General features: G+C 35.0%; 1 protein-coding gene across 4 annotated transcripts in view; it reads right to left on the minus strand.

Annotated features, from left to right (window-relative positions):
- SCAPER (S-phase cyclin A associated protein in the ER) overlaps positions 1–27,163 on the minus strand; it is a 521,195-nt gene that overhangs the window by 325,484 nt on the left and 168,548 nt on the right. For all 4 annotated transcript variants that reach the window (XM_059180289.1, XM_059180288.1, XM_059180286.1 and 1 more), the window contains 4 exons: positions 21,804–21,946; positions 8,642–8,723; positions 6,765–6,917; positions 6,109–6,216 (listed from right to left, as the gene is read on the minus strand). In XM_059180289.1, coding sequence (XP_059036272.1) covers positions 6,109–6,216; positions 6,765–6,917; positions 8,642–8,723; positions 21,804–21,946 — 486 coding nt within the window. The remainder of the gene's footprint in view (positions 1–6,108; positions 6,217–6,764; positions 6,918–8,641; positions 8,724–21,803; positions 21,947–27,163) is intronic.

A 27,163-nucleotide genomic window follows, 5' to 3' on the forward strand; every position in this document is an offset into this window, starting at 1 on the left:
ATTGTATTATGAGAACTGTCTAAGAGTCACAAAATAGTTTTATCAAACACTAACGAGCTTAAGTTTCTAAACTGCAGAGATATTTTACCTATAAGAAATTTTATTTTAAAATAAAGCAACTGTCTGAAAGAAAAGATTCATGGAAGAGAACATTATGTCATTGTAATTTACCAAACCAATGACAGAATCTGAAAAATCTCTAAGAAAAATATAGTTTTTTAGGCTTCTTGTTCTGAATCACTGATTAATGATCAATATCTCCAAAACTGAATGTTTATTAAAAGAAAACCAGTACAGAAAAGATACTGTGATTATTACCAGTAAAAGTGCAAGGGTCATATTACAACAGAAAAAGTATGAAAAACAGGTATCAATGGAGTAACATTTCAAAATTATGAGTAATTATCTCTTTTGTTCTTCTTAGCATATGGCACTTGTCCAATACAACTTGGCTACAGAGGTGATCAGAATTTATTCTAAAATAAATATAAGAAAAATACACTCTTTAATAATCAATTTTAAAACGGAAAACAGATATATGCAGTAACATAAAAGTTTATAAACCAAGCTAAGAGCCTGAGATTTAATAAATTTATCTATCTTATCCTTTAGCATGTCAATAATGAGGCCTGGAAGATTCAAACTATAGTTTTACTCTACAATATAAAGAATTCCTTTTTCTAACCTTAAGGCTTAGCTGCTTGGTTGTAATTAAGACAAAGAATGGTTAAAGTAAAATTTTTCTTGCCAGTCAAAAAAATTTGGAGATAAAAGGAGAAATAAACTTTTAAAATATGTATCCTAAGGGGGACAGTGTATTAGCTAAGTGAGAATAATACCAAAAGTGTAATTTTGATTCTGAAAAGAAATGATCTCAGGGCAACTGGGTGGCTCAGTCATAGGGCACTTGCCTTTGGCTCAAGTTGCCATCCGGGGTCCTGGGATTGAGCCCAGGGTCCGGCTCCCTGGTGACCAGGAAGCCTGCTTCTTCCTCTCCCACATCCCCTGCTTGTGTTCCCTCTCTCCCTGCCTCTCTCTCTGCCAAATAAATAAAATCTTTTTTTAAAAAAATGATCTCTCCACCTGTCCCTGCCACCAAATATTATTATATTAATATAGCCATGTTATGCGATCAGTAAGAGATCTTGTGTTTAAGCTTTTCCAAAATGTTCTTAATTCTTATGTGGTGTGAACCCTGTGGTAGAAGCCAGTAGGCCTGCCAGGGCCAGAATGGTTATGGCAAAAACTCAGAGACATGTAGGCAGAGAGGACTGAGGAGTGACCTGCTCAGGAAGAAGAAAATAAATGTCTGATACTCGACTGAACACTAAGTGGAAAGAACAGATCAAGGGTTCATCAGCCATTCTTCAGGATTGGTGGCCTAGAGAAGACTAAGTGAATAGGTAGAGAAGGGCCTCACACCGTAAATCAGAAAAGACAGAAGACATTATGTAGAAAGATCTCAACTTTTCCTCGTAATGTGGGGTCCTGTAAGCCATACTCTTCCTTTAATTCATATAGGGACTATCTCAAGGAGATAAGCAAGGATATAGGGAATGAGGGCTGTTATTCAAAAGAAGATAGGTACAAACCAGAGAAACTGTTTAAATTATTGGGTCAAACTAAGGTTTAAAACAAATTGGTTACCTAGTTAAAAATCTTCCTTAAATTAATGAAGAACATGAACTCAGCTATGGATAAATAACCAAATATTCTCCACATGTCTCTAGTTACAATTTGGGTGAATTTACCACCATAAGAATTCCAAAAGTTAGAAGAAATACAGAAGTTAACTATCAACTATATATGTGTGCGTTATACACTGAATACATACGCAGGTTCTTTCTCACACAAATCTCACAGGTGCTTGCACTCTCTCTGTCTCTCTCTCTCTCACACACACAGATACTCCATAAAATTTTTCCCATCCTATTAGAAAGAAAATTTAGGCAATGGAAGTTATATCCTATAAGAAAGGATAAGACATTTTTAGCTCATTTCCCAGTCTAACTTAAAGTATACCCAACTGAAGTACTGGGTGGGGGGGACAAAGATTTATTCTAAATGAGTTCTAATTTGTTTATTTGACTTGATTTTCTGTAGAAAAGTAGACAGAATGTTTTCCTAAAATGATTATAAAAAAAGAACAAATACTTCTGCTTCTACAAAGGTAAGCAAGGTGAGGAAATGAATCAAGTAGGAATTATCTGTTATTTTCTGAATTGTCCTCAATTCTGGGGGACAGCTAGGAGACTTCTTTTACCTCAACACCAGCACCCTTTCACAAAAGAAATCAGCTTACATTTCATTAAATACAGTAATGTATTTATGTTTCTGCTAATTTAAAATATCATTTTTTTCTTTCAGTAACCTAATGTGCATAATTTTTCCACATTGAAATACTAATTTGAGATTCTCAAAATCACATTTGGTTGTAAACATTCAATAAATTATAGTTAACAACCTTCATGAAAGTCCTTTTTATACATCTATACATCAAATGAAAATAAACTTCATATAAGTACACAGGTTAACAAAGAGAGCTCGTATATTTTACATGTTTTTAAACCCAAGGAGTCTTACAAAGAGAAATATATGGATTTTTAAAAAAAACCTTTTAATTTCATTCTCTATGTATGACTGAATGTACTTCATTCATGTCCACAAAAATCACTATTAGCTTCTTCAGATATTAGTGTGAAAACAGGATGACACAGAAATCAGAGGTTTAGTTAAAACTTATACTTTATTATATCTTTAGCAATGTATAAAAATTAAATTTTGGAAAGTATTTATACTAGCACCCATATGTTGGGAACTTCAAAAATTAGCTACTTTTATCATTTGGATTCTAAGACAAAGAAAGAGGAAAAAAATAAAACATAAAACAGCTCTTTTTGTGAAGTTTTAAAAAACAAGAAAAATTTCCTGGTAAAATTACAATAAAAACACAAAACAATATAACCTTCTTACTGGGCAGCTACCTATTATGTTTAACAGACTTAAAACAAAATGTGTCAAAGATCAAGAGTAAGTTATCTGATATGTCAAGTGCATAAGGTCAAAGGTAAAATTTTATTAGGTCAGAGGTGGTATAAATAAAATCTTACATGTCAAAGAAGAAGGGTCACAGACAAGGTGTATATAACATAAAGACATCACAGATGACAAGTAATAACTTTAAGTAGAACAAGTATGTTTACTATAGATACCTTCACTGATTAAAAATGAAACTTCCACATGAGTAAATATAAAATTGCTTTACTATATCACATAATTCATATGCTATATTGCATGCTTGTTTTCAAGAAGAAAGGACTATTACCAAGAATAACTACATGAATTAAGTGAGAACTTAAAGAAAATTTAATTCCCTTGAGCTGAAATAGTACACAAAATGAACACATCAACCAAATCTCAAATCAAAACAGCTAAACAGCAGGCTATGCTGTAATAGCTACAAAAGTTGGATAATACTGCACATTTTTCTTCCAAATTGCATAAACTACTCTTTCCTTCTCAACTTTTCTCATTGAAGTAAAACACATAAAATTTAGATTTCAATTTATATAATAGCAATACTCCAGAAAAGGTTTAAACAATTTGTTATAAATTAAATAATGTATTTTTTAATTAAAAGAACTTAATTACAAATAATTTTTGTAAATTGAAGAATTTCATTTGTAATAGAATAATTAAATTCTAACTAATGAAAGCAATTTAAGATTTTTTTCTAACTGGCATACACACACACGACTCTAGTTCTAAACAACAAACTTAAATGGTGAATGGGGATAATTACATGAATGATTCAAGTAAAAAAAAATCCTTATTATTCACTCTTAAAATATCTGTACAATTTGAGTAAAGGACAAAAAATTATTTGATTAATTTTTAATTAATAGATGATTAATTATATGTTTTATTAATAATACCTAAAGCCATTATGTATAACCTTTCAGTTCAACTCAGCTCAATGAGCCTTTATTAAATACCTTACTATATGTCAAGCATTTTGTTAAACAATGGATATATAGGAATTAAACATTAGGAGACTTCCAACACCAGCTACAGTGAACTGGCTTATATTGGACTATCTTCCAACTCAAAATGTTGCACAAAATATATAAAATATCAATTTGAAGGCATTAAAGAACAGCTAACAGAGCCAGGACTTGAGAGACCATGATCCCTAAAAGAAAGGAAGCACATGAAATGAGCTCCACATCTACTCTGGATTTTTCCTTAAGGGCTTATGCCTATTTTTGACATGGGAGAACACTGTAAGCTGAAAGTAGCAGCCTTACTGAGCTAAAGAGAGAGAACTTGGTTTGGAGCTGCCGAAGTGACTGGAAATTGAGGGGGTAATCCTCAAAAGGAGAAAATCACAGAGAAGTAAGCCCAAGTAACTGTGTGCAATTTCCCTTCAAGCATGAGTCATGTCCAGAAACTTGAAAGAAAAGAGTGGCTTCAGTGCTCCTACCTCACTAAGATTTATTGATTTATTAAGAAGCAGCCACAAAAAAAGAAGCCCTGTGTTTCCTGACAGTATTCAATCCAGACCAAAGCCCCAAATCCTTGAATCCTTCCCTCCAGATGAAATTACCTAGCACAAGCCCCAATCCTGTAAGTCCTTTCTAACACCTTATTGAGAAGCTCCATAACGCTCCACAATGTGCATTTTCCATTCTTTTAATAAATTAATAAAACCCAATTTTATTCAACTACAGATGTGTTCCTTATGGTCTTTGCCTAGAAAGCACTGAAAAAAGCTAAGACAAAGAATGAACTTTAGCTTCATACAAACATTAAACATCAATCTCACAGTTAGGGATGGGTGAAAGTAACCAGATACAAAAAGTTCATGCTCACTGATACGGTGTAAGTAAAGCTCCAGAACAGACAAAAGTAACTAATGGCAGTAGAGTCAGAGACTAGTTAGCTTTTGGGGACACGTCTGGCACAGAGCATGAGAGACCCCTCTGTGGTACAAGAAATAATCTGTATCTATATATGATTGAAACATATGTAAAAATTAATCAAGCTATATATTTGAAATTTGTGTACTCTTAAAAGATGTTAAGAGTACATATATTAACATATATTAAGAGTACACAAAGGAGCGGGAGAGGAGTTAAACACACACATGTATGTATACACAGGTACTGCCCTCATAGAACCACAATAACCTTTCCTGGGCATCTTAACAGATGCTCGACAAACACGAATGTCTCATCTTTGAGTAGCTTTAGAAATGAGCTATTACAAATAGAACCAACATCATAGATTAGCAATGTCATCCACGTCTAGATAACAGCTGATTGTAAAATATTTATAAAAATATTTGTATAAATCTAAATTCCATTACAAACAATTATAGGTAGATAAATAATGCATTTCTGAAAACTTCTACATACTGTATTTATACAAATGCTATCCATTTGACATTTATATTGTTAACTATTTTATAAGAAATGTAGAGCATCACTAAACAATTCTTTCCTTTACTATTTTTTAAATTTAAATTCAATTAGCCAAAACATAGTACATCATTAGTTTCAGATGTAGTGTTCAACAATTCCTCAGTTTGTGCAACACCCAGCGCTTACCACATCACGCGCCCTCCTTAATAATGTTCCCCACCCAAAGTACCCCATCCTCTTCTTAAGCAACCCTCAGTTTGCTTCCCACAGTTAAAAGTCTCTCAGGGTTTGTCTCCCTCTCTTGACTTCTTCCCATCTAGTTTTCCTTCCCTTCCCTTATGATCCTCTGCACTGTTTCTTATATTCCACATTTGAGCTTAAAACCATATGATAATTGCCTTTCTCCAATTGGCTTATTTCACTTAGCATAAAACCCTCCAGTTTCTTTGATATTAAAATTTCAAAATACAATAGCATTTTTTGCACTAAAATTATATAAATAACAGTATTACATTCTTATTCCTATGTTTGTTAAAATGTACACTAAAGTGACACATTTAAATACTATATTTTAGTCATTATTAAATGTTATAGCTTTAACATATGAACATGCAATTCTTCATAATAAAAGAACGCATATTAGATATTCAATCAATATGTGTAAATGAATAAAAGTAAAGCTTACCACTTCTTCATCTGAAAGTTCACGCCCTTGGATGCTGCTATTCTCTCTCACAGCTTGCTGGTGTTTTTTTCCTTTAATGTGGCTAAAAAGATACACCTCTGAAGAGATCTAAAAGCATAAGATCAAAGCAGCTGTAATCAACATATAATTGTATCTAATTGTAAATATTACATATTGAAGCCAGTATATTATATCAAGTTGAAATCACTCTAGCCTTTACACACTAGGCTTACAAATATTTTCTTTAAAACACACTTCTGAGAATCCTCTAGAAGATACATGGTCAAAAAAAACATGCTTTTGTAGCCAATCTTAACAGGATATAATTTCTTCTAAGTATTAAAGTTCAAGTTTCAGCACTAAAAATGCTCTTTTCCTTTTTGTTTCCAGTACCTAGAAATACTGCTTGGGCTAACAATTAAGCAGGTATACATCCATTTCAGCAGCAACTGCTTGCATTGGCATTTTGCACTGCCACTCCTAAATGCCAATACTATTTTTCTAGTACTTACCTTGCATAAAAATCATGACAGTAATCCATGGTACTCATCAGATGCCTTAGTATGAATTTTAAAAGACTGGGAGAATATATTTCCATAGTTTAATAAAATTTAGTAAAAAATTCTATCATCACAATATTAATAATGACAACCTACCAGGACATTGCAGAGCGAACATTGCTTCTTTCTTTCATAAGGGGTCAGTTTGGGGGCATAATCAGTATTTGCATGCCTCCCACTGCTTAACTCAGCAGCTTTTTCTTTTCTTTGTTCAATCTGTTCCATGTGCCTTCGAATGCTTTCATCATGCTGTGAATGAAGTCAAAGTGTGAAAATAGAAAAAATTATCCAAATTATACTGAGAACTTGAAAAAACAGTATTTCCATTGAATTTTCTAGAACAAAAGAATGTCTTAATTCAGCGTTAACTTGAGCACCAAGAATAAGAATTTACATAAAGCCCTTCAATATCTCCTGCATGCACAAAAGTGACTCCTAAAGTGTGCTTCATAGAACTATACCATGGGAGAATACTAAGCATTTTGTGGAAACAAAACAAAAATATATTTTCAAATACATTTCAAAAATGCTAAATTAGGGGTGCCTGGGCGGCTCAGCTGCTTAAGCAAAAGGCTTTGGCTCAGGCCATGATCCTGGAGTCCTGGGATCAAGTCCCGCATCAGGCTCCCTGCTCAGCAGGAAGTCTGCTTCTCCCTCTGACCCTCTCCCCTCTCATGCTCTCTCTCTTACTCTTTCTCTCTCAAATACATAAATAAAATCTTAAAAAATAAAAAAATTAAAACACTAAATTAAAGCTAAACAGATTTTTAAAATAGAACTATTCTAGTATGTTTCTGTGCTTTATGACTCAATTAAACCTAGCTTATACTAAGAAACATATTACACATATATGTGACTATAATACACTTTTGAGAAGCACTTTGGGAAACACATTGGGAAATGCTGACCCATGTGGGAAGACTAAGCTTATCCTCACAGCAGACAAAACCCATCATGATGCAGGCCTCTATCCACATTAACTCTACACCATACCATTTCTGGCTGTTATACACTTGCAGTGACTTCCCCCAAAAACAAACAAAAGAAAAACCAAGCTTAAAAAGAACTACAATTCCAGACTTCTGACTTCATGCTCATGCTTTTTCATATGACTGGAAATATCATCCAACCAACCTACCTATTCTCCTATTAATTAAACTCCTCTCTCTTTCAACTCGGAAGTTTATCTCTAAAATGTTTCCCCTGACTTCTGAAACCCTTCATGTTAGACTAAGTGTCTTCATCTGTACTTCCATAGCATGCCAAGTACACCTCTATCCATATGGAAATTATCAGCATCTGAATTTTACACTAGATTAAGAGTTTCTTGAAACTTAGGATCATGACTTACTCATCTCTGTACCCCATAACTCCCACAAAGCTCAATAAATTTTTGCTGCATTAAATTGAAATGAATGATAAAAGTTCCAGGACTACATAAATAATACAATATGGTCCTCTACCTTATGGAATTTTCTATCTCCGCACGAAGCCAATGTGTAAATAATTGTTAAAGAGTGTGAAATATACTGCTAGAAACTATATTCCTAATGCTAAGCATATTCCAGAAAATAGCAGTTTATCATAATTTCCCAAGTTACAACTGCACAATTCACAAGCACTGAAGAGCAAGTGAAACGATTTACACTAATCATCTTCTAGTTTATTTGTAAATGATTGAAAGTATGAATATCAGAAGCCAAATAGTAATGCCTTCATGTCACTGACAAACTAGTTAGTAAAAAACAAGAAATGTTAGAATTCCCTTATTCTCCACATTGTTTTATCTTATTAAAATAAATTTAGTTTTTAGATAGTTGAGTTAGAACTGATCATAACCAAATCACGTCTCATTATCTAATATTAAAAATACAAACTAATTAAAAAATTTTCACCATTCCATAAATAAAAGATTTAATCTTATGCTCCACTGAAAGCTCTAGAATTTTAAATTAAAATTATCATATCCTTACCTTGAGCTGAATTTTTTTCTGTAGCTCTTCCATTGCTTCTTGTTGAGCAGCTGTGAGTGCAGCCAATCGTTCTTCCCTATCTCTGTAGAAAAATAGTAAAAATTATAAATTCAACTACTTGGAATAACAAATTTCATGAGATTAAAAAAATACAACTGGGATATATACGCTTATATATTCTAAAGAGTTATTATTTTTAAAATTTTTTCCTTTATTTTTTATTTTTTCAGCGTAACATTATTCATTATTTTTGCACCACACCCAGTGCTCCATGCAATCCGTGCTTTCTCCAATACCCACTACCTGGTTCCCCCAACTTCCCACCCCCCACCCCTTCAAAACCCTCAGATTGTTTTTCAGAGTCCATAGTCTCTCATGGTTCACATCCCTTTCCAATTTCCTTCAACTTCCTTCTCCTCTCCATCTCCCCTTGTCCTCCATGCTATTTGTTATACTTTTATGAGTGCCTAAGCCCCAAATATACTGCTCAATAAATGTTTAAGAAGCAACACAAATTCTTAGTTATAAAATAGGTTATAGTTATAAAAATAGGTTTCTGGACCCACACTAAGTATGGGTTCAAACAAAGCTCTCATTTAAATATGGTATGTTGAAAACCTATTTTTCTCTGAAAACAAAACAAAACAAAACACTAAAAGCACAAGAAATGAACAGAAAAGGCATAGACTCACAAAGACAAAAGTAACAGCAAAGGAAACAATCACAAATTATGAGACATACAAAGAAGTATGACCAGGCTTTGAAAAAAGCAGTCAGTTGAAACTGTCTCTGAATGAGGCTATATCATATATTTAGTAGACAAAGACTACAAAACAGCTGTTACAAATATGTTCAAAGAATTAAAAGGAAGTATGCCAAACTAAAGAAAAATATTATGATAATGATTCAACAAATAGGGAAACTCAACAGAGAAATAAAAAGTAAAAAAAAAACAACAAAGACAACTTTCCAATAAAAGGAATCAAGAATCTTTAAACAAATAGCTGATTCTACGGGTGGAGCAGAGAAAACACAAGATGAGTATGGACGATCCTGCAGTGCCAGAAGGGCAAGAAGGTGCTCAAAAAATAAAATGATGAAGTATGTTGAAGGCAAACAGGGGCTAAAAGAAAGAGCTCCCAACATCCAAACCTAGAACACTTTGAGCAACAAAATAATACTGGTTTATAGCACAGTGTATAAAATAAATATCTATAAGTCCACACTGACATTTAAAAAAGAATTTAATAACTAAGTAGGAGAGAACAGACAAATGTCCTGTTACAGAAGAACTGCAAATAATTTACGTAGGAATACTCCTCCCAAGGAGGTAAAATTCCCTATCTTTTCAGTATTGGTTAGGCTTAGTGGCTTGCTTCCAGGGAAGATAGCATAGAAAAAAATTTTAGAGTAACTATACAGTGGAGAAATCTGACAAACACTACCTTAGCCGAGATCAAGGTTAAAAAAATTAGTGATAAGTCAAATTGACAGCATGAACCTTTGACATGTTATGAATGGTAATTCATAGTTATTTCTGTGTTCTTCCTTCCAAAAAGTTGTAACATCAATCTAACCAGGAGAAGGACATCAGACAAGTCTACGTGAGGGACATGCTACAATATACCTGACCACTATTCAGAACTGTCAAGGTCATCAAAACTATGTGCAGCTTGAGAAAATGTGACAAATCAGAGATGCCTGAAGAGAAATGACAATTAAACATCTGAACAAATAACAGCCAAACACTTCCCAAACTTGATTGTACAGAACTGAATAATCATGAATAGAACCAACCTAGACAAATCATAGTCTGATTACACACAAACAGAAAATTCGAAGAGCAGGAAAGAAAAAGCAATTCCCCCATACAGAGGAAAATCAAAATAATTAATGGCTAACTTCTGTATCAGAAAAAATAGAAGTTAAAAGATTCAAAATAGTGAAAACAAAAAAGAACAAAACCAGGAACTCTGAACCCAAAAAAACTATCATTTAAAATGAAGGAAAATGTCAAGTATACTACAATAACAAAATTTTTTAAAACCAAAATGAAGGCAAAATATTCCCAGATAAGCAAATGCAAGATAATTGAATGACAGCAAAACTCTCTTACAAGAAATATTGAAAGAAACCCATGTAGATAAAAAGGAGTTATGTCAAAAAGTAACCTGAATCCACAAAATAAATGAAGTACCCCAGAAATGGTAAGTATGTTAATAAGTATAAAGGAACATAAAAATACATTTTCTCTCTTATTCTAATTTTTTTGAAAAATGTGGCACTACATAAAGAGATAATATAACACTACATTGTTGAATTTATTACATATGTAGGTATACTTTATGTGATGATAATAACATGAGGGAAAGGCTACACAACTATAATGAAACAAAGTTGCTCTATTTTACAAAAATTAAGTTAGTTTTAATCAAAAGTAGATCATTTTAAGTCAAAAATATTATAATAAAGAGAGGAACTACTAAGCAAAATTAAAATAAGAGTTTAAAAATCAGGAGAAAGAGATGCCTGGTGGGTAGGTGAGGCGGTGAAACATCTTGATCTTGGCTCTTGATCTTGGCTCAAGGCATGATCTCAGGCTCGTGGGATCAAGCCTGATGTCAGGCTCCCTGCTCAGTGGGGAGTCTGCATCTTTCCCTCTCTCTCTGCCCCTTCCCCTGCTTGTGCTCTTTATCAAATAAATAAATAAATAAATCTTTGAAGAAATGAAGAGAAAAATTTAAATTATGCACTAAAAAGTATTAACAAAAAAGGCAGTAGTAAGAGAAAACAAATAAACCCTTCAGATATATAGAAAATAAGTATCAAAGTAGAAGATATAAATGTGATCATATCAATAATTACATTCAATGAGAATGGACTAAATACTTTAATCAAAGGCAGAAATTAGAATAGATGGAAAAGGAAACCTCAACTATATTTAGTCTATGAGAGACACAGTTGAAGTAAAAAGACAAAAAAGGATGAAAGTAGAAGGACAGAAAAAGATATATCATATAAATAATGACAATGGAGATACTTAAAAGAGGAAAAAAAGTTGACTTTAAGGCAAGAAATATTTTTTAAAAGTCAAAGAGGAACATTTCATAACGATGAAAGAGTCAATACCTCAGGAAGATATCATATGCCTATAACATTAAGGCACCAAAATACATAAATCAAAAACTGTCAAAACTAAGATATAAATGGACAATTCAAAAATATTTGGAAATTTCAACAACCATCTATCAAAAATTAATAAAACAAAACAGAAAACCAATAAGCATACAGAAGTCTAGACAAAACAATCAACTAAGTTAACTGACTTTTTTTTTTTTTATAAACATATATTTTTATCCCCAGGGGTACAGGTCTGTGAATCACCAGGTTTACACACTTCACAGCACTCACCAAAACACATACCCTCACCAATGTCCATAATCCCACCCCCTTCTCCCAAACCCCCTCCCCCCAGCAACCCTCAGTTTGTTTTGTGAGATTAAGAGTCACTTATGGTTTGTCTCCCTCCCAATCCCATCTTGTTTCATTGATTCTTCTCGTACCCACTTAAGCCCCCATGTTGCATCACCACTTCTTCATATCAGGGAGATCATATGATAGTTGTCTTTCTCTGCTTATTTCGCTAAGCATGATACGCTCTAGTTCCATCCATGTTGTCGCAAATGGCAAGATTTCATTTCTTTTGATGGCTGCATAGTATTCCATTGTGTATATATACCACATCTTCTTGATCCATTCATCTGTTGATGGACATCTAGGTTCTTTCCATAGTTTGGCTATTGTGGACATTGCTGCTATAAACATTCGGGTGCACGTGCCCCTTTGGATCACTATGTTTGTATCTTTAGGGTAAATACCCAATAGTGCAATCTCTAGGATAATCTACACCCAAGGCTATAAAATAAGTCTCAGTGAATTTAAAGGAACTTTAAAATTTACACAAATTTAAATTTACACAAAGTATATTCTTTGACTACAAAAGATTAGAAAATGACAGAAAATTGGGGATATCCCCAAGTACTTAGAAACTAAACAAAATGATTCTAAATAACCCATGGATCAAAAAATCATTAAAAATTTTAAAAATATCTTAATTGGGAAGAGGGAGGAAAGATGGCGGAAAAGTGGGGGATCCATATTTCATATGGTCCCTTGAATTCTGCTAGATGTCTACCAAATCATTCTGAACACCTGAATTTAACCTCAGATCTAAGAAAAGAACTGCTGCAATTCTACAAACAGAAAAGTGACCACTTTTTGCAAAGTAAGAGGTGCAGACACAGGAATCTAAGGGGATATATCAGAAGATAAACCACGGGAAGTGGGGAGAGCCTTTGTAAGCCGGCCAATGGAAAGTGATAGAGCAGTGAAGTACAAAATCGTAAGCTTTAGAAGTCTGCTCCTGTAAAAGAATGTCCCTGCCTGAAAGGTGCTCAGGTGATGAAGTGGCCCAGACTGTAGGTGGGACAGTGTGGTCTTGGATCCCCAGGGTCACAGAAAGAATGAGGGTGCCTGAGTGTGGCAGAGTTCCCAAGCATTGCAGAAGGAAGCTGGCTACAATTAGCAAGCCCCAGAGAAGCCTCTCGGCTAAGTGTTGTCATAAACCATGAACCATGGCATAATCAGGTGACAGGTCTCTGAGAAGGGGCCCAGCAACAACAACTTCTGGGAGATCTGGCTCCTTCCCCCCAGAGTAGCGGCACAGGTATGCACAGGATAGGGCAAACAGTCCCTGAGCAGGAGCCCAGCCAGTGGCAGGGCATAATGAGATACCCTTCCCCACCCTCAGGACTGGTGTGTCTGTGCCTGCAGGAGTCTGTGGAGTTGGTGCACAGGAAAGGGAATGACCACCTTTCCCTGAGGGTGCACTAAAGAGTGGGGGCCACAATCATTCAGTTCCAGACCTGGAGACTGAGGCGCTACCATTTTTTTATTTCCATTCTCTAAAGCAATACAAAAAGCCTTCAGGGAACAAAAGCTACATAGAGCAAGCAGCTTACAAGGAGCCCTGCCCTAGGGCAAGGGGTAATACAACTCTGCTAGGCAAAAACAGCTGCAAATTAGTGGAAGAGGCCCCACCCCCAGAAGACTTGCAGGATCCTCAGGCAAATACCAAGTTTACAGATCACTCATAAATGAAAAACTCCTATGCTAGGGTAAAACAGTACATAAAATCAGAGGTTTTTTGGCATAAGTCTTTATTTTTCCAGTTTAATTTTTTTTCTTTTTTTTCCTTTTCAACTAGTTTTTTTGTATCAACTCTTTTTTTTAAGTCTTTTTTTAATTTTCATTTTTACATTTACATTTTATTGATACAACTTCATTTTTGGTTTCCATTCACTGTATTCTACTATGTATATATGTTTTGCTTTCTTTACAATTTTTGGATTTAGTGTGTTATAACAAACCAAACTACATTCAGGACCAAGTGAATCACCCTGTTTTGTCCACCTGGGAGATTATATACTTCCTTCCACCTCCCTTCTTTTCTTTTCCTTTTCTTTTTTGGCTTGCAACCTATTTGATTTGTCTAATGTGTATTTTGCTTGGGTTGTGGTTAATATTTTTTATTTTGTTTTCTCATCCATTCATTCTTCTCTGGGCAAAATGACTAGAAAGAGGAATTCACAACAAAAGAAAGAACCAGAGGTAATACTCTCTTGCTTCACATCTAATTGGTAGAGATATAAGTAAAATGTCAGAGATGGTATTCAGGATAACGATTATAAAGTTACTAGTTGCGCTTGAAAAAAGTATAAAAGACACTGGGGGAATCTCTTAGTGCAGAATAAAATCTAATCAGGACAAAATGAAAAATGTTTTAATGTGATGCAGTCTATAATGGATCCTCTAACAGCTAAGGTAAATGAGGCAGAAGAATGAGTTAGTGACAGAGAAGACAAGATGATGGAAAGGAAGGAAACTGAAGAAAAGAGAGAAAAACTACCGGATCATGAGGGAAAACTTTGAGAAATGAGCAAAACCATAAAATGAAACAGTGTCAGAATTATTGGGGTCCAAAAGAAGTAAGAGAGAAGTACAGAAGGTATATTTGAGCAAATTATAGGTAAGAACTTCCTTAACCAGGGGAAGGAAACAGGCATTCAAGCCCAAGAGGCACAGAGAACTCCCCTCAAAATCAACAAAAATAGGTCGACATCATGACATATCATAGTGAAACCTGAAAAATACAAAAACAGAGACAGAATTCTGAAAGCAGCTCAGGAAAGAAGATCATTAACATACAAGGGTTGACACTTAGGCTAGAAGCAGACCTGTCCACAGAGACCTGGAAGGCTGGAAAGCCATGGCATGATATATTCAACACAGTAAATGAGAAAAATATGTAGCCAAGAAAACTGTCCAAAAAGGCTGTTATTCAGATTAGAAGGAGATAAAGAGCTTCCAAAATAAACAAAAACTAAAGGAGTTCATAAACTCTAAACTAGCTCCACAAGAAATATTAAAGGGGACACTGTGAGTGGGCAAGAGAGACTAAAAGTAAAGACTAGAAAGGAAGAGATAATCTATAGGAACAATGACTTTACAAGTAATACAATGGCACTAAATTCATATCTTTCAATAATTATCCTGAATGTAAATGAACTAAATGCTCCTATCAAAAGACACAGGATACCAGAATGGATAAAAAACAAAACAAAACAAACAAGACCCATTGATACACTGCTTATAAGAGATTCATTTGACACCCAAAGATGACTCCAAATTGAAAGCGAGGGGGTGGAGAACAATTTATCATGCTAATGGACATCAAAAGAAAGCTAGAGAAGCTATCTTTATATGTCATCCTTATATCAGAGAAACTAGATTTTATTTATTTTTTATTTCTTTTAAGATTTTATTTATTTATTTGACAGAGAGAGAGATCACAAGTAGGCAGAGAGGCAGGCAGAGAGAGAGAGAGGGAAGCAGGCTCCCCACGGAGCAGTGAGGCCAACATAGGACTCGATCTCAGGACCCTGAGATCACAACCTGAGCCGAAGGCAGAGGCTTAACCTACTGAGCCACCCAGGCACCCCAAAAACTAGATTTTAAACTAAAGACTGTGATATAAGACGAAAATGGACTCTACATCTTAATAAAGGGGCCTATCCAAGAAGAAGATCTAACAATTTTAAGTATTTATGCTCCAAATCTGGGAGTAGCCAAATATATAAATCAATTCACAACAAACTTAAAGAAACTCATTGATAATAATACAATAATATTAGGGGATATTAACACCTCACTCACAGCAAAGGACACATCATCTAAGCAGAAGATCAACAAAGAAACAAAGGCTTTAAAAGACTCACTGGACCAGATGGACATAACATATATTCAGAGCATTTCTTCCTAAAGCAGAATATACATTCTTTTCGAATGCACATGAAACATTCTCCAGAATAGATCACATACTGGGTCACAAATCAGGCCTCAACTGGTAAGAAGAGACTGACATCATACCATGAATATTTTCAGACTACAATGCCATGAAACTTGGAAATCAAACACAAGAAAAAATTTGGAAGGAACACAAATGCATGGAGGTTGAAGAACATCCTACTAAAGAAATTTAAAAAAAAATACATGGAAGCCAATGAAAATGAAACTATGACAATCCAAAAACCACTGGGATGCAGCAAAAGCCATCCTAGGAGAGAAGTATATAGAAACACAGGACTTCCTCAAGAAACAAGAAAGTCTCACATACATAATCTAACATTACACCTAAAGTAGCCAGAAAAAGAATAGCAAATAAAGCCTAAATCCAGCAGAAGAGAAATAATAAAGATCAGGGCAGAAACCAATGAAATCAAATTAAAGAAAAAAAAAAAGACAGTGGAACAGATCAACAAAATTAGGAGCTGTTTCTGTGAAAGAATAAACAAGATTGATAACTCCTTCAGTAGATTTAGCAAAAAGAAGACAAAGGACCTAAATAAAATGATGAATGAAAGAGTAGAGGTCTTAACCAACACAAAAGAAATAGAAATAGTTATAAGAGAATATTATGAGCTCTCATATAGTAACAAATTAGGCAATCTAGACTAGGAATTGGATAAATTCCTAGAAACATATAAACTACCAGCACTGAAACAGGAAAAAATAGAAAGTCTGAACAGACCCATAACCAACAAAGAACTTAAATCAATAATCAAAAATCTCCCAACAAATAAGAATCCAGGGCCAGACTTGGGTTTCTAGGTGGCTCAGTCAGTCAGTGTCTGCCTTTGGTTCAGGTCATGATTCCTGGGTCCTGGGATAGAGCTCTGCATCAGGTTACCTGCTCAGCAGAGAGTCTCCTTCTCCTTCTCCCTCTGTCTGCTGCTTGTGCTCTGTCAAATAAGTAAAATCTTTAAAAACAAAACAATACAACAACAACAACAACAAAAAGAATCCAGGGCCAGGTGGCTTCCCAGGGAAGGACTATCAAACATTTAAAGAAGAATTAATAAATATTCTTCTGAAATTGTTCCCAAAAAACAGGAATGGAAAGAAAACTTCCAAACTCATTGTATGAGGCCAACATTACCTTGATCCCAAAACCAGACAAAGACCAACAAAAAGGAGAATTACAGACCAATATTCCTGATGAAAAAGGACGCAAAAATTCTCACAAAGATCCTAGTCAATAGGATCCAACAGTACATTAGAAATATTATTCATCATGATCTGGTGGGATTTATTCCTGGGTAGCAGGGGGGGTTCAACATCCCCAAATCAATCAACATGATAAACCACAATAATAAAAGGAGAAATAAGAACCACATAATCCTCCCAATAGATGCAGAAAAAGCACCTGACAAAATACAGCATCCATTCTTGAAAAAAACCCTCACAAAGTAGGGATAGAGAGAATATACCTCAACATCATAAAGGTCGTATATGAAAGACCCACAGTTAATACCATCCTCAATGGAGAAAAACTGAGGGCTTTTTCCCTAAGGTCAGTAACATGACAGGAATATCCATTCTCACCACTATTGCTCAACATACTGCTGGAAGTCCCAGCCTCAGCAATTAGACAACAAAAAGAAATAAAAGGCATCCAGATTGGCAAGGAAGAAGTCAAACTTTCACTCTCCCAGAGGACATGATAATCTATGTAGAAAACCTGAAAGAATAAAAAAACTGGTAGAACAGATACACAAATTTAGCAAAGTCAGAGGATATAAAATGAACACAGGGAAGTCTGTTACATTTCTATATACCAATAATGAAGTAGCAGAAAGAGAAATGAAGGAATCAAACCTATTTACAACTGCAACAAAAATTATAAGATACCTAGGAATTACCCCAGCCAAAGAGGTAAAAGATCTGCACTCTGATGAAAGAAATTGAGGAAGACAAGAAGAAATGGTAAAACATTTCATGCTCATGGACTGGAACAAATATTATTTAAATGTCTATATTACCCAAAGCAATCTATGCATTCAGTGCATTCCCTATCAAAATAATACCAGCATTTTCACAGGGAATAAACAATCCTGATATTTGCAGGAAACCAGAAAAGCCCCTGAGAAGCCAAAGCAATCTTGAAAAAGAAAAGCAAAGCTGGGGGCACCACAATTCTGGACTTCAATTTCTATTACAAAGTTGTAGTAATCAAGGCAGTATGGTACTGGCACAAAAACTGACACATAGATCCATGGAACAAAACAGAAATCCCAGAAATGAACCCAAAAATGTATGGTCAATTAATCTTCAACAAAGCAGGAAAGAATATCCAAAAAAAACAAAAAGCAAAACACAATTCTGGGGCACCTGGTCATTAAGCACCTGACTTTGCTCAGGTCATGATCCCAGGGTCCTGGGATCGAGCCCCACATTGTGCTCCCTGCTCAGCAGGAATCCTGCTTCTCCCACTTCTGGTGCTTGTGTTCCCTCTCTTACTGTGTCTCTCTCTGTCAAATAAATAAAATCTTAAAAAGAAGAAAGAAAGAGGGACGCCTGGGTGGCTCAGTTGGTTAGGCAGCTGCCTTCGGCTCAGGTCATGATCCCAGCATCCTGGGATCGAGTCCCGCATCGGGCTCCTTGCTCAGCAGGGAGCCTGCTTCTCCCTCTGCCTCTGCCTGACATTCTGTCTGCCTGTGCTTGCTCTCTCCCCCTCTCTCTCTGATAAATAAATGAAATCTTAAAAAAAAAAGAAGAAGAAGAAAGAAAGAAAAAACCAATTTCTCCAAAAAAGGATATTGGGAAAACTGGACAGCAACATGCAAAAGAATGAAACTGGACCACTGTGTTACACCATATATGAACACAAATTCAAAGTGGCTTAAAGACCTATAAGTGAGACCTGAAACCATCAAAATCCTAGAGGACAGCACAGGCAGTAATCTCTCTGACATCAGCCACAGCAACTTACCAGATATGTCTCCTGAGGCAAAGGAAACAAAAGCAAAAACTATTGGGACTTCATCAAAATAAAAAGCTTCTGCAAGGTGAAGTAAACAATCAAGAAAACTAAAAAGCAACCAGCAGAATAAGAGAAGATATTTGCAAAGGACATATCTGATAAAGGGTTAGTATCCAGTATCCATGAAGAACTTAAAAATTCAACACACAAAAACCAAATAATCCAGTTAAAAATGGTATATCTGTGACATGACATGAATAGACATTTTTCCAAAGAAGACATCCAGATGGCCAACAGATGTGAAGAGAAGATGCTCAACATCACTCATCATCAGGGAAAATAGAAATCAAAACTACAATGAGGTATTAATTCACACCTGTCAGAATGGCTAAAATGAACAACACAGGAAACAATAAGTGTTGGCGAGAATATGGAAAAGTGAAACCCTCTTAAATTGTTGGTGTGAATGCAAACTGGTGCAGCCACTATAGAAGACAGTATGGAGGTTCCTCCAAAAGTTAAAAATAGAACTACACTACAATCTAGCAATTGCACTAACAGGTATTTACCCAAAGGAAACAAAAATACTAATTTGAAGGGATACATGCACCCTGATGGTTACAGCATCATCAATAATAGTGAGTCATCAATCATCAATCAATCATCAATCATCATCAATAATAGTGAAAATATGGAAAGAGCCCAGATGTTGATCAATGGATGAATGAATAAAGAAGATGTGGTGTATATATATACAATGGATTATTCAACCATAAAAAAAGAATGAAATCTTGCCATTTGCAACCAAGTGGATGGAGCTAGAGAGTATTGTGCTAAGTGAAATAAATCAGCCAAAGACAAATACCATATGATTTCACTTGCATGTGGAATTAAGAAACAAAACAAACAAACATGGGGGAAAAGAGAAGAAAATCAAGAAACAGACTCTTAAATAAACAGAACAAACTGATGGTTATAGGAGGGGAGATGGGTGGGGCAAATGGATTCAATAGATGATGGGGATTAAGAAGGGCAGTTGTGATGAGCACCTGGTGTAGTTTATAAGTGTTGAATCAGTAAATTCTATACCTGAAAGTAAAAAAAGACCAAAAAAACCAAAAATCACAAAATTTTTACAATTTCCTTTTTTTTAATATAGAATTGAGCAAGCTGAATTCTAATAGTGGAAATGCAAAAGGGCCAAGACAGTCCTAATAATAAAAAATAAAGTAAGGGATACTAATAGATACCAAGAATTATGGTAAAGCTTTGAGACTTAAGGAGATAGAAAAAGTGACCACTGGGCCAGAAGATAGAGCCTACAAAAGAATCATGCATACATGGAAGCTTCATTTATATTAGAAATTTTATATATTAGTAGGGAAAAAATTGATGCCTAAATTAGAATGGGGTATCCACATGGAGAAAAAAAAATGAAATTGGATTCCTACCTCAACCCATACAATTAAATAAATTCTAAGTAGATAATGACTTTACTATTTAAAAAAACACCAAAACAAAACATTTTGGGTTTTTTTTTCATCTCCATCCTTCCTTTATTTAGTCGCATATAGTACATCATAAGTTTTTGATGTAGTGTTCAACGATTCATTAGTTGCATGTAACACCCAGTGCTGAACACAACATGTGTCCTCTTTAACTACAACATTTTGAAGAATATCTAATGAATCCAGAGAGGAAGGGATTTCATAAACAAGATTTAAAAAGCACAAATCACAAAGTTTGTTCAGTTTTACTGCATTGCAATCAAGAATTATATTAATCAAGTGGGGGAGTGATTAAGTAGGTGAGGAGCACCAAGTGTTGTAGGGAAGTGCTGAGTCACTAGATTATACACCTGAAACAAATATTACATTGTATATTAACTAACTGGAGTTTAAACAAAAAATAAGAAAAGGAATTATATTAATTAAAAGCCATCATAAAGAGTAAAACGACAACCAATAACCCATAAAAATATTTGCAACAAATATATCTGACAAAGAATTGGTATCTAGTAAAGATAATTCCCAAATATCAAGAAGAAAATATTCCAATAGAGAAAGGAACAAAAAATTTAAATAGGCACTTTACATAAAAAAAAAAAAAACTTGTGTAGTTGGTAAGTATGAGCAAAGTTGCTCAGCCTTATTAATCTTGGCCAACTAGAAAAGTATATTAAAACAACAAAGAGCTATCTTTTCACATACACTAAATTTGCCACAATTAAGAGGTCAGAAAATATATTATTAGGTGTAGAGCAACCAAAATGACTTGGACGTAGCCAATTAAATGTCTTTTCCTGGATCTTTGAATCTTAAGTGATTTCAAAATGTAGGGATGGCTGAAAGTCATTTATCATAATCAGAGTGGCAATATGCTGACAGGACTGCTTCCATCAAAAGACCACCACTGTGCTCTTGTGGCCTAGCCTTTGACACCTGACCATTTCCAAGCTTGTTCCTCTAACTTCCTATCACTTTTACTCCCAATATTTTCCAAAAACTCTCTTGCTTAAGCTAGCCCATATCAAATTCTGTTTTCTGCCATCAAAAAGTCTTGAATTATCAAGTTTCTCACTCAGTAGGAAGATTCAAAAGGTTTCTATTTAAAGTACAATCACATAATTCCTGGAAATTGAAATTCAGTAATTTCAGTATTTGTGACTATTTCTTTAAAAATCTACATGACGAGAAATGGCTTTACTTTTAGACATGATTTGAATATCCACTCATGACATCAAGTTCATCAGGATCAAAATCATAATAGTAAATGAGGTACCTAGCTCTTTCTCGGGCAGCATCCTCACGGGCTTTTTCTTTTTCTTGCCTCTGCTGTTCAATTCGGGCTTCTTGTTCTTTCCTTCTCATCAACAATTCTTCTACACGGGCCTGCCGTTCTGCCTCTAGAGCTCTTTTGCGTTCCTACAATCAGAAAGAAAAAGTTTAAAATATTAGAATTAAGTGTAAAGTGAAAATAATTAAAGGTGGCACCATTTTGACATAAATTTATATATCAAGCCAAGTAGATCCTTGGCTTGCTAGTAGGTATGCTTCTCAGAATTAAAAAAAAAATAATAAGTACCAGTGATATGTGGTTTTCATATGTCATTTACCAGTGTTATACATAATTATAAGAATAAATGCTCCTTGAAGCAGACACTATGTTATTCATATTCTGTGAGAACCTAACATGCATTTTGTGGTTAATCACTTCTAAACCCTCATATTTACAGAAGATTTCAGAAATGCCAGAACATGATGAAAAAGTATAGTTAACAAATTTCTGAACTAAGCACTCATGAAGGAGTTAAGGGGTGTGGGGGGGGGGGGCTTGTGGCAAGGATAAAGAGCTATCATAATACAGCACAGTGGGTAAGAGAGTGGGCACTGGGTCAGATTCCCTGATTTTGTTTCATGACCCTATTATTTACTGGCTCAGGAACACTGGTCTCGGTATATTATAAATGTGCCTTCGTTTTCTGGAAGACAAATAACAACACTACTAATGTCTTCAGATATTCTGAAGAACAGATGAGATAATGCATAAAAAATACTTACGAGAGGGCCTGGCATAGAAAATTTTCAGTAATTATTGATCATCATCAAGGCAGAAGATAATAAAAATACTATGCCCTATGTATATTTTTGCCTACTAGGAGTACACTGCTGACTATCACCATATTACTAGCTGTACTGATATATTTTATTTTTATGTGCATATAGTTTTATTTTTCTGTTTGGCATTTTATATACACTTGTAATATGAGGATACATTTTGTTATATAATTAAGAAAAAATTTCTACCATGTATTTAGAAGTTTCGTTTCCATCATGGCTTCTAATATTTTTGTTCGGTTTTGTTAAAATCACATGTTGACATTTTTATCTCCAATGTCTTTCAGCATTCTTTTAAATATATTAACCTCCATATTTACTAATACAGCATTATGGGTAAATTTCAAGACTATCTTGAAATTATTATTCTTTCTTCATGGAAAGTGTATATATTATTACATCTTCATTTTCTCTTAATAATATTATTTTTCATTTCTATTATCTTTTTTTATTTGTATTTTAATCACCTGGTGCTCCACACAAGCACACTCCTTAATCCCGACCACCTATATTTCACCCATCCCCCACCTGCCTCCCCTCTGGTATCCATCAGTTTGTTATCTATTGTTAAATCTGTTTCTTGGTTTGTCTCTCTTCCTTTCCTCCGCGCCTTTGTTTCTTAAATTCCGCATAACTGAAATTATATCGTGTCTTTCTCTGACTTATTTCACTTAGCATTTGTCTAGCTCTAATCATGTCATTGTAAACAGCAAGATTTCATTCTTTGTTATGGCTGAATATTCCATTTTAGGTATATATACCACATCTTTTTCCACTCATCAGTCGATGGACACTTGGGCTGCTTCCATATCTTCGCTAGTGTAAAAAATGGTGCTATACACAGTGATTTTTTTTTTTTTTTTTTTTTTTTTTTTTAGAGAGAGCATGAAAGTGAGTGGGGAAAGAGGGAGAAAGGGAGAGAGAACCTTAAGTAGGCTCCACACTAGGGCTCGATCTCATGATCCTGAGATCATGATATCAAGAGTCAGATGCTTAACAGACTAAGCCACCGAGGTGCCCCCATTTTTAATTTTTGGAGGCATCTCCATACTATTTTCCAGAATGGCTGCACCAGTCTGCATTGCCACCAACAGTGCACGAAGATTCCTTTTTCTCCACATTCTCACCAACATCTGTGGTTTCTTGTGTTGTTAATTTTAGCCATTCTGACAGGTGTGAAGTGATATCTTACTGTAGTTTTGATCTATATTTCCCTGGCACTGAGTAATGATGAACATATTTTCATGTTCTGCTGAAATACTAATTATTTGTTTTGTGGGTATTGAGCTTTATAAGATATAAGATACATATATAGGATTTTAACCCTTCGTGGATATGGTATTTGCAAGTATCTTCTCCCATTCCATAGGTTGTCAATACAGACTTTTTTTAAGAAAAAAGAAATCTGAATTTAAGAGAAAACTCTTTTGTTTATATTTTCTTCATTGGAGATAATTTTCTGTGCCAAATTTAATTATTTTACTCTTAAAGAGTTTTTGAGATCTTAGAGAGCAACACAAGTTTCCACATATTATGCGTACTGTAAAATAACTATAACCAGTTTGTGTATAGTATACCCGACATAAAGAATATATTTAAAAACCTAACCGCATGCCTCCAGCAGTCCGTAATCTGCCACACACGCCTTCCTGAAATCAGTGCATTCTCTCTAATTCCCAGTCCCTTCCTGTCCTGGACCCACCTATCCACAAAAAAAAAAAAAAAAAAAAAAAAAAAAAATAAAGCCCCAAAACAAAAATAAGTAGGGACTTTCTGGCTTACGAGTTTAAAAAGATTTTCTTCCACTGGGGTAGATAGGGTTTGTTGTAGGTATGAAGTTACTGTTGTCAGTGTAATTACGTATTAGAAGTATTCATGTCTTGGGGCGCCTGGGTGGCTCAGTGGGTTAAGCCGCTGCCTTCGGCTCAGGTCATGATCTCAGGGTCCTGGGATCGAGTCCCGCATCGGGCTCTCTGTTTGGCAGGGAGCCTGCTTGCTCCTCTCTCTCTGCCTGCCTCTCTGCCTACTTGTGATCTCTCTCTGTCAAATAAACAAATTTAAAAAAAAAAAAAAGAAGTATTCATGTCTTCTCAGTGTTCTCTAAACAGGAACAGCTTTATTATTTTTTTTTCTATGCTAAACACTTAGCTAAGTCCATACTTATATAAGCAGTTTTGACATCACAAGAAACTGGGGCTCTCTAAGGCAAAATGACTTGCACAAGGCTATATAAGTAATAGTTAGAAGAACCTAGATCAGTGTGGCCAGGGAGAGATTGTGTGAGCTACCTGGGGTATGGGGATGAATACAATCAAAACATAGGAAATAACAGGTGTCAGCGAGGATGTGGAGAAAAAGGAAACCTCCCTCTTGCACTGTTGGTGGGAATGCAAACTGGTACAGCAATTCTGGAAAACAGTATGAAGATTCCTAAAAAGTTAAAAATAGAATTACTCTCATGGGGCATCTGGGTGGCTCAGGGGGTTAAGCCTCTGCCTTCAGCTCAAGTCATGATCTCAGGGTTCTGGGATCGAGCCCCGCAGTGGGCTCTCTGCTCAGCCAGGAGCCTGCTTCCCCCTCTCCTTGCCTCTCTGACTACTTGTGATCTCTGTCTGTCAAATAAATAAATAAAAACTTAAAAAAAAAATAGAATTGCCCTCTGATCCAGCAACGTCACTATTGGGTATTTACGCCCAAAACAGAAAAACACTATTTCAAATGAATACAAGCACCCCTATGTTTATAGCAGCATTCTTTACAATAGCCAAGATATGGAAGCAGCCCAAGTGTCCATTGACTGATGAGTGGATAAAGAAGATGTGGTATACACACACACACACACACACACACACACACACACACGTGCATGCGCACACACACACACACACACACACACATCCCAGAATATTATTTTGTCATGAAAAGAATAAAACTCTGCCATTTACAACGACATGGACAGAGCTAGAAAGTATATGCTAAGTGAAGTAAGTCAGAGAAAGACAAATATCATATGATTTCACTCATATGTGGGATTTAAGAAACAAATGTGCAAAGGAAAAAGAAAGAGACAAACCAAGAAACAGACTGGTAACTACAGAGAACCAACTGATAGTTACCAGGGGGGAGGGTGGGGTACCAGTGGGGGGGATGGGTGAAATAGGTGGTGGGGATTAAGAAGGGCACTTATGAACTTGTGATGAGCACTGGGTGATGTATGAAATTGTTGAATCACTATACTGTACAACTGAAACTAATATAACACTGTATGTTAACTGAAATTGAAAGAAAAGCTTAAAAAAATCTGTATTATGTCTGAAAACACGTTTCACAATGAAATCCAAAAGGCTTAGGCATTAAATATAAAAAACTAAACCAGAACTTTTCACTTCATATTTTGTAAAACTAAAAGCTTTAAAAATATACTTTCAAAAATTATAAAATGGTCTTATAAATAATAACTGGATTTCAAACTGTATTCAGTCTTTCAATTTTTGTTTTTAATTAATGGAAAAAGATAATTGGTAACTATAGTTAATGAATAAAATCGGTAAATTCAGCTACTATTTTCCTTTCTAAAATTTAAGTTTTTTAAATAAAAGAAACTTGGTACCCCACATAAGCATTTCATACAGGACAGGAGTTCCATAACTATTTGTTAAATGAAGCGTAACTTTATAAAATAATATGCATTATAAATCTAATCACATACAAATAATGAATTAGAAAGATGTCTAATTCTTAGCCTTCTGAAACCTCTGAAACACTCATACACTTTGCTTTATAGTCAGGGATTTGTTTATGGCAGCCTAAGAATGGATAATACAAATCCCTACCATTTTAGGCCTATAATACAAATCCCTACCATTTAGGCCTATAATTCAAATGATTAGGGCAAAAGCAATGGCAGAATATCTAAAGAAATTGGACTTCAAACTAACCAATAATTTACATAAGAAAAATGACAAATTGAGAATATATGATGACAGCATTTACTTAGTATTTTACCTACAAAAAGAAGGATCACAATTGCCTGTAACCATTTATGGGAATGCTAAAATGTTAAAGTAGGGAAAGTAAAGCAGACAGAGGACCTTAGTATTATTTTATCTAGAGAATATGTGGCATTAGTGCCTTGCACATCTAGTAATGACTACACATTAAAAAAATTTTAGTTATATATATTCTATATATTATCAGTGGACTTTTCCAACATCAAAAATGTCAAGTCCTATTGGGTAGGGTATGTGCTGTGAAGTGTGTAAATCTGGCAATTCACAGACCTGTACCCCTGGGGATAAAAACACATTATGTTTATAAAAAAATTTTTTTTAAATGTCAAGTCCTTTTTCCTAGACTGGGCAAAAGACGTCTTCTCCTCCTCTTCCCAAGGAAATGGGCCTTGTCTGTGAAGACAATCCTAACAGTGTGGAGGTGGCCCTTGCAGCTGGCATGCAGGTGGCCAAGGTTCCATATGGAAATGTGCACCAACACTTGACATCAAAGGCCACTCTGGTACTGGATTCC

Source organism: Mustela lutreola, chromosome 7, assembly GCF_030435805.1.
Source record: "Mustela lutreola isolate mMusLut2 chromosome 7, mMusLut2.pri, whole genome shotgun sequence".
NCBI classification, from domain to species: domain Eukaryota; kingdom Metazoa; phylum Chordata; class Mammalia; order Carnivora; family Mustelidae; genus Mustela; species Mustela lutreola.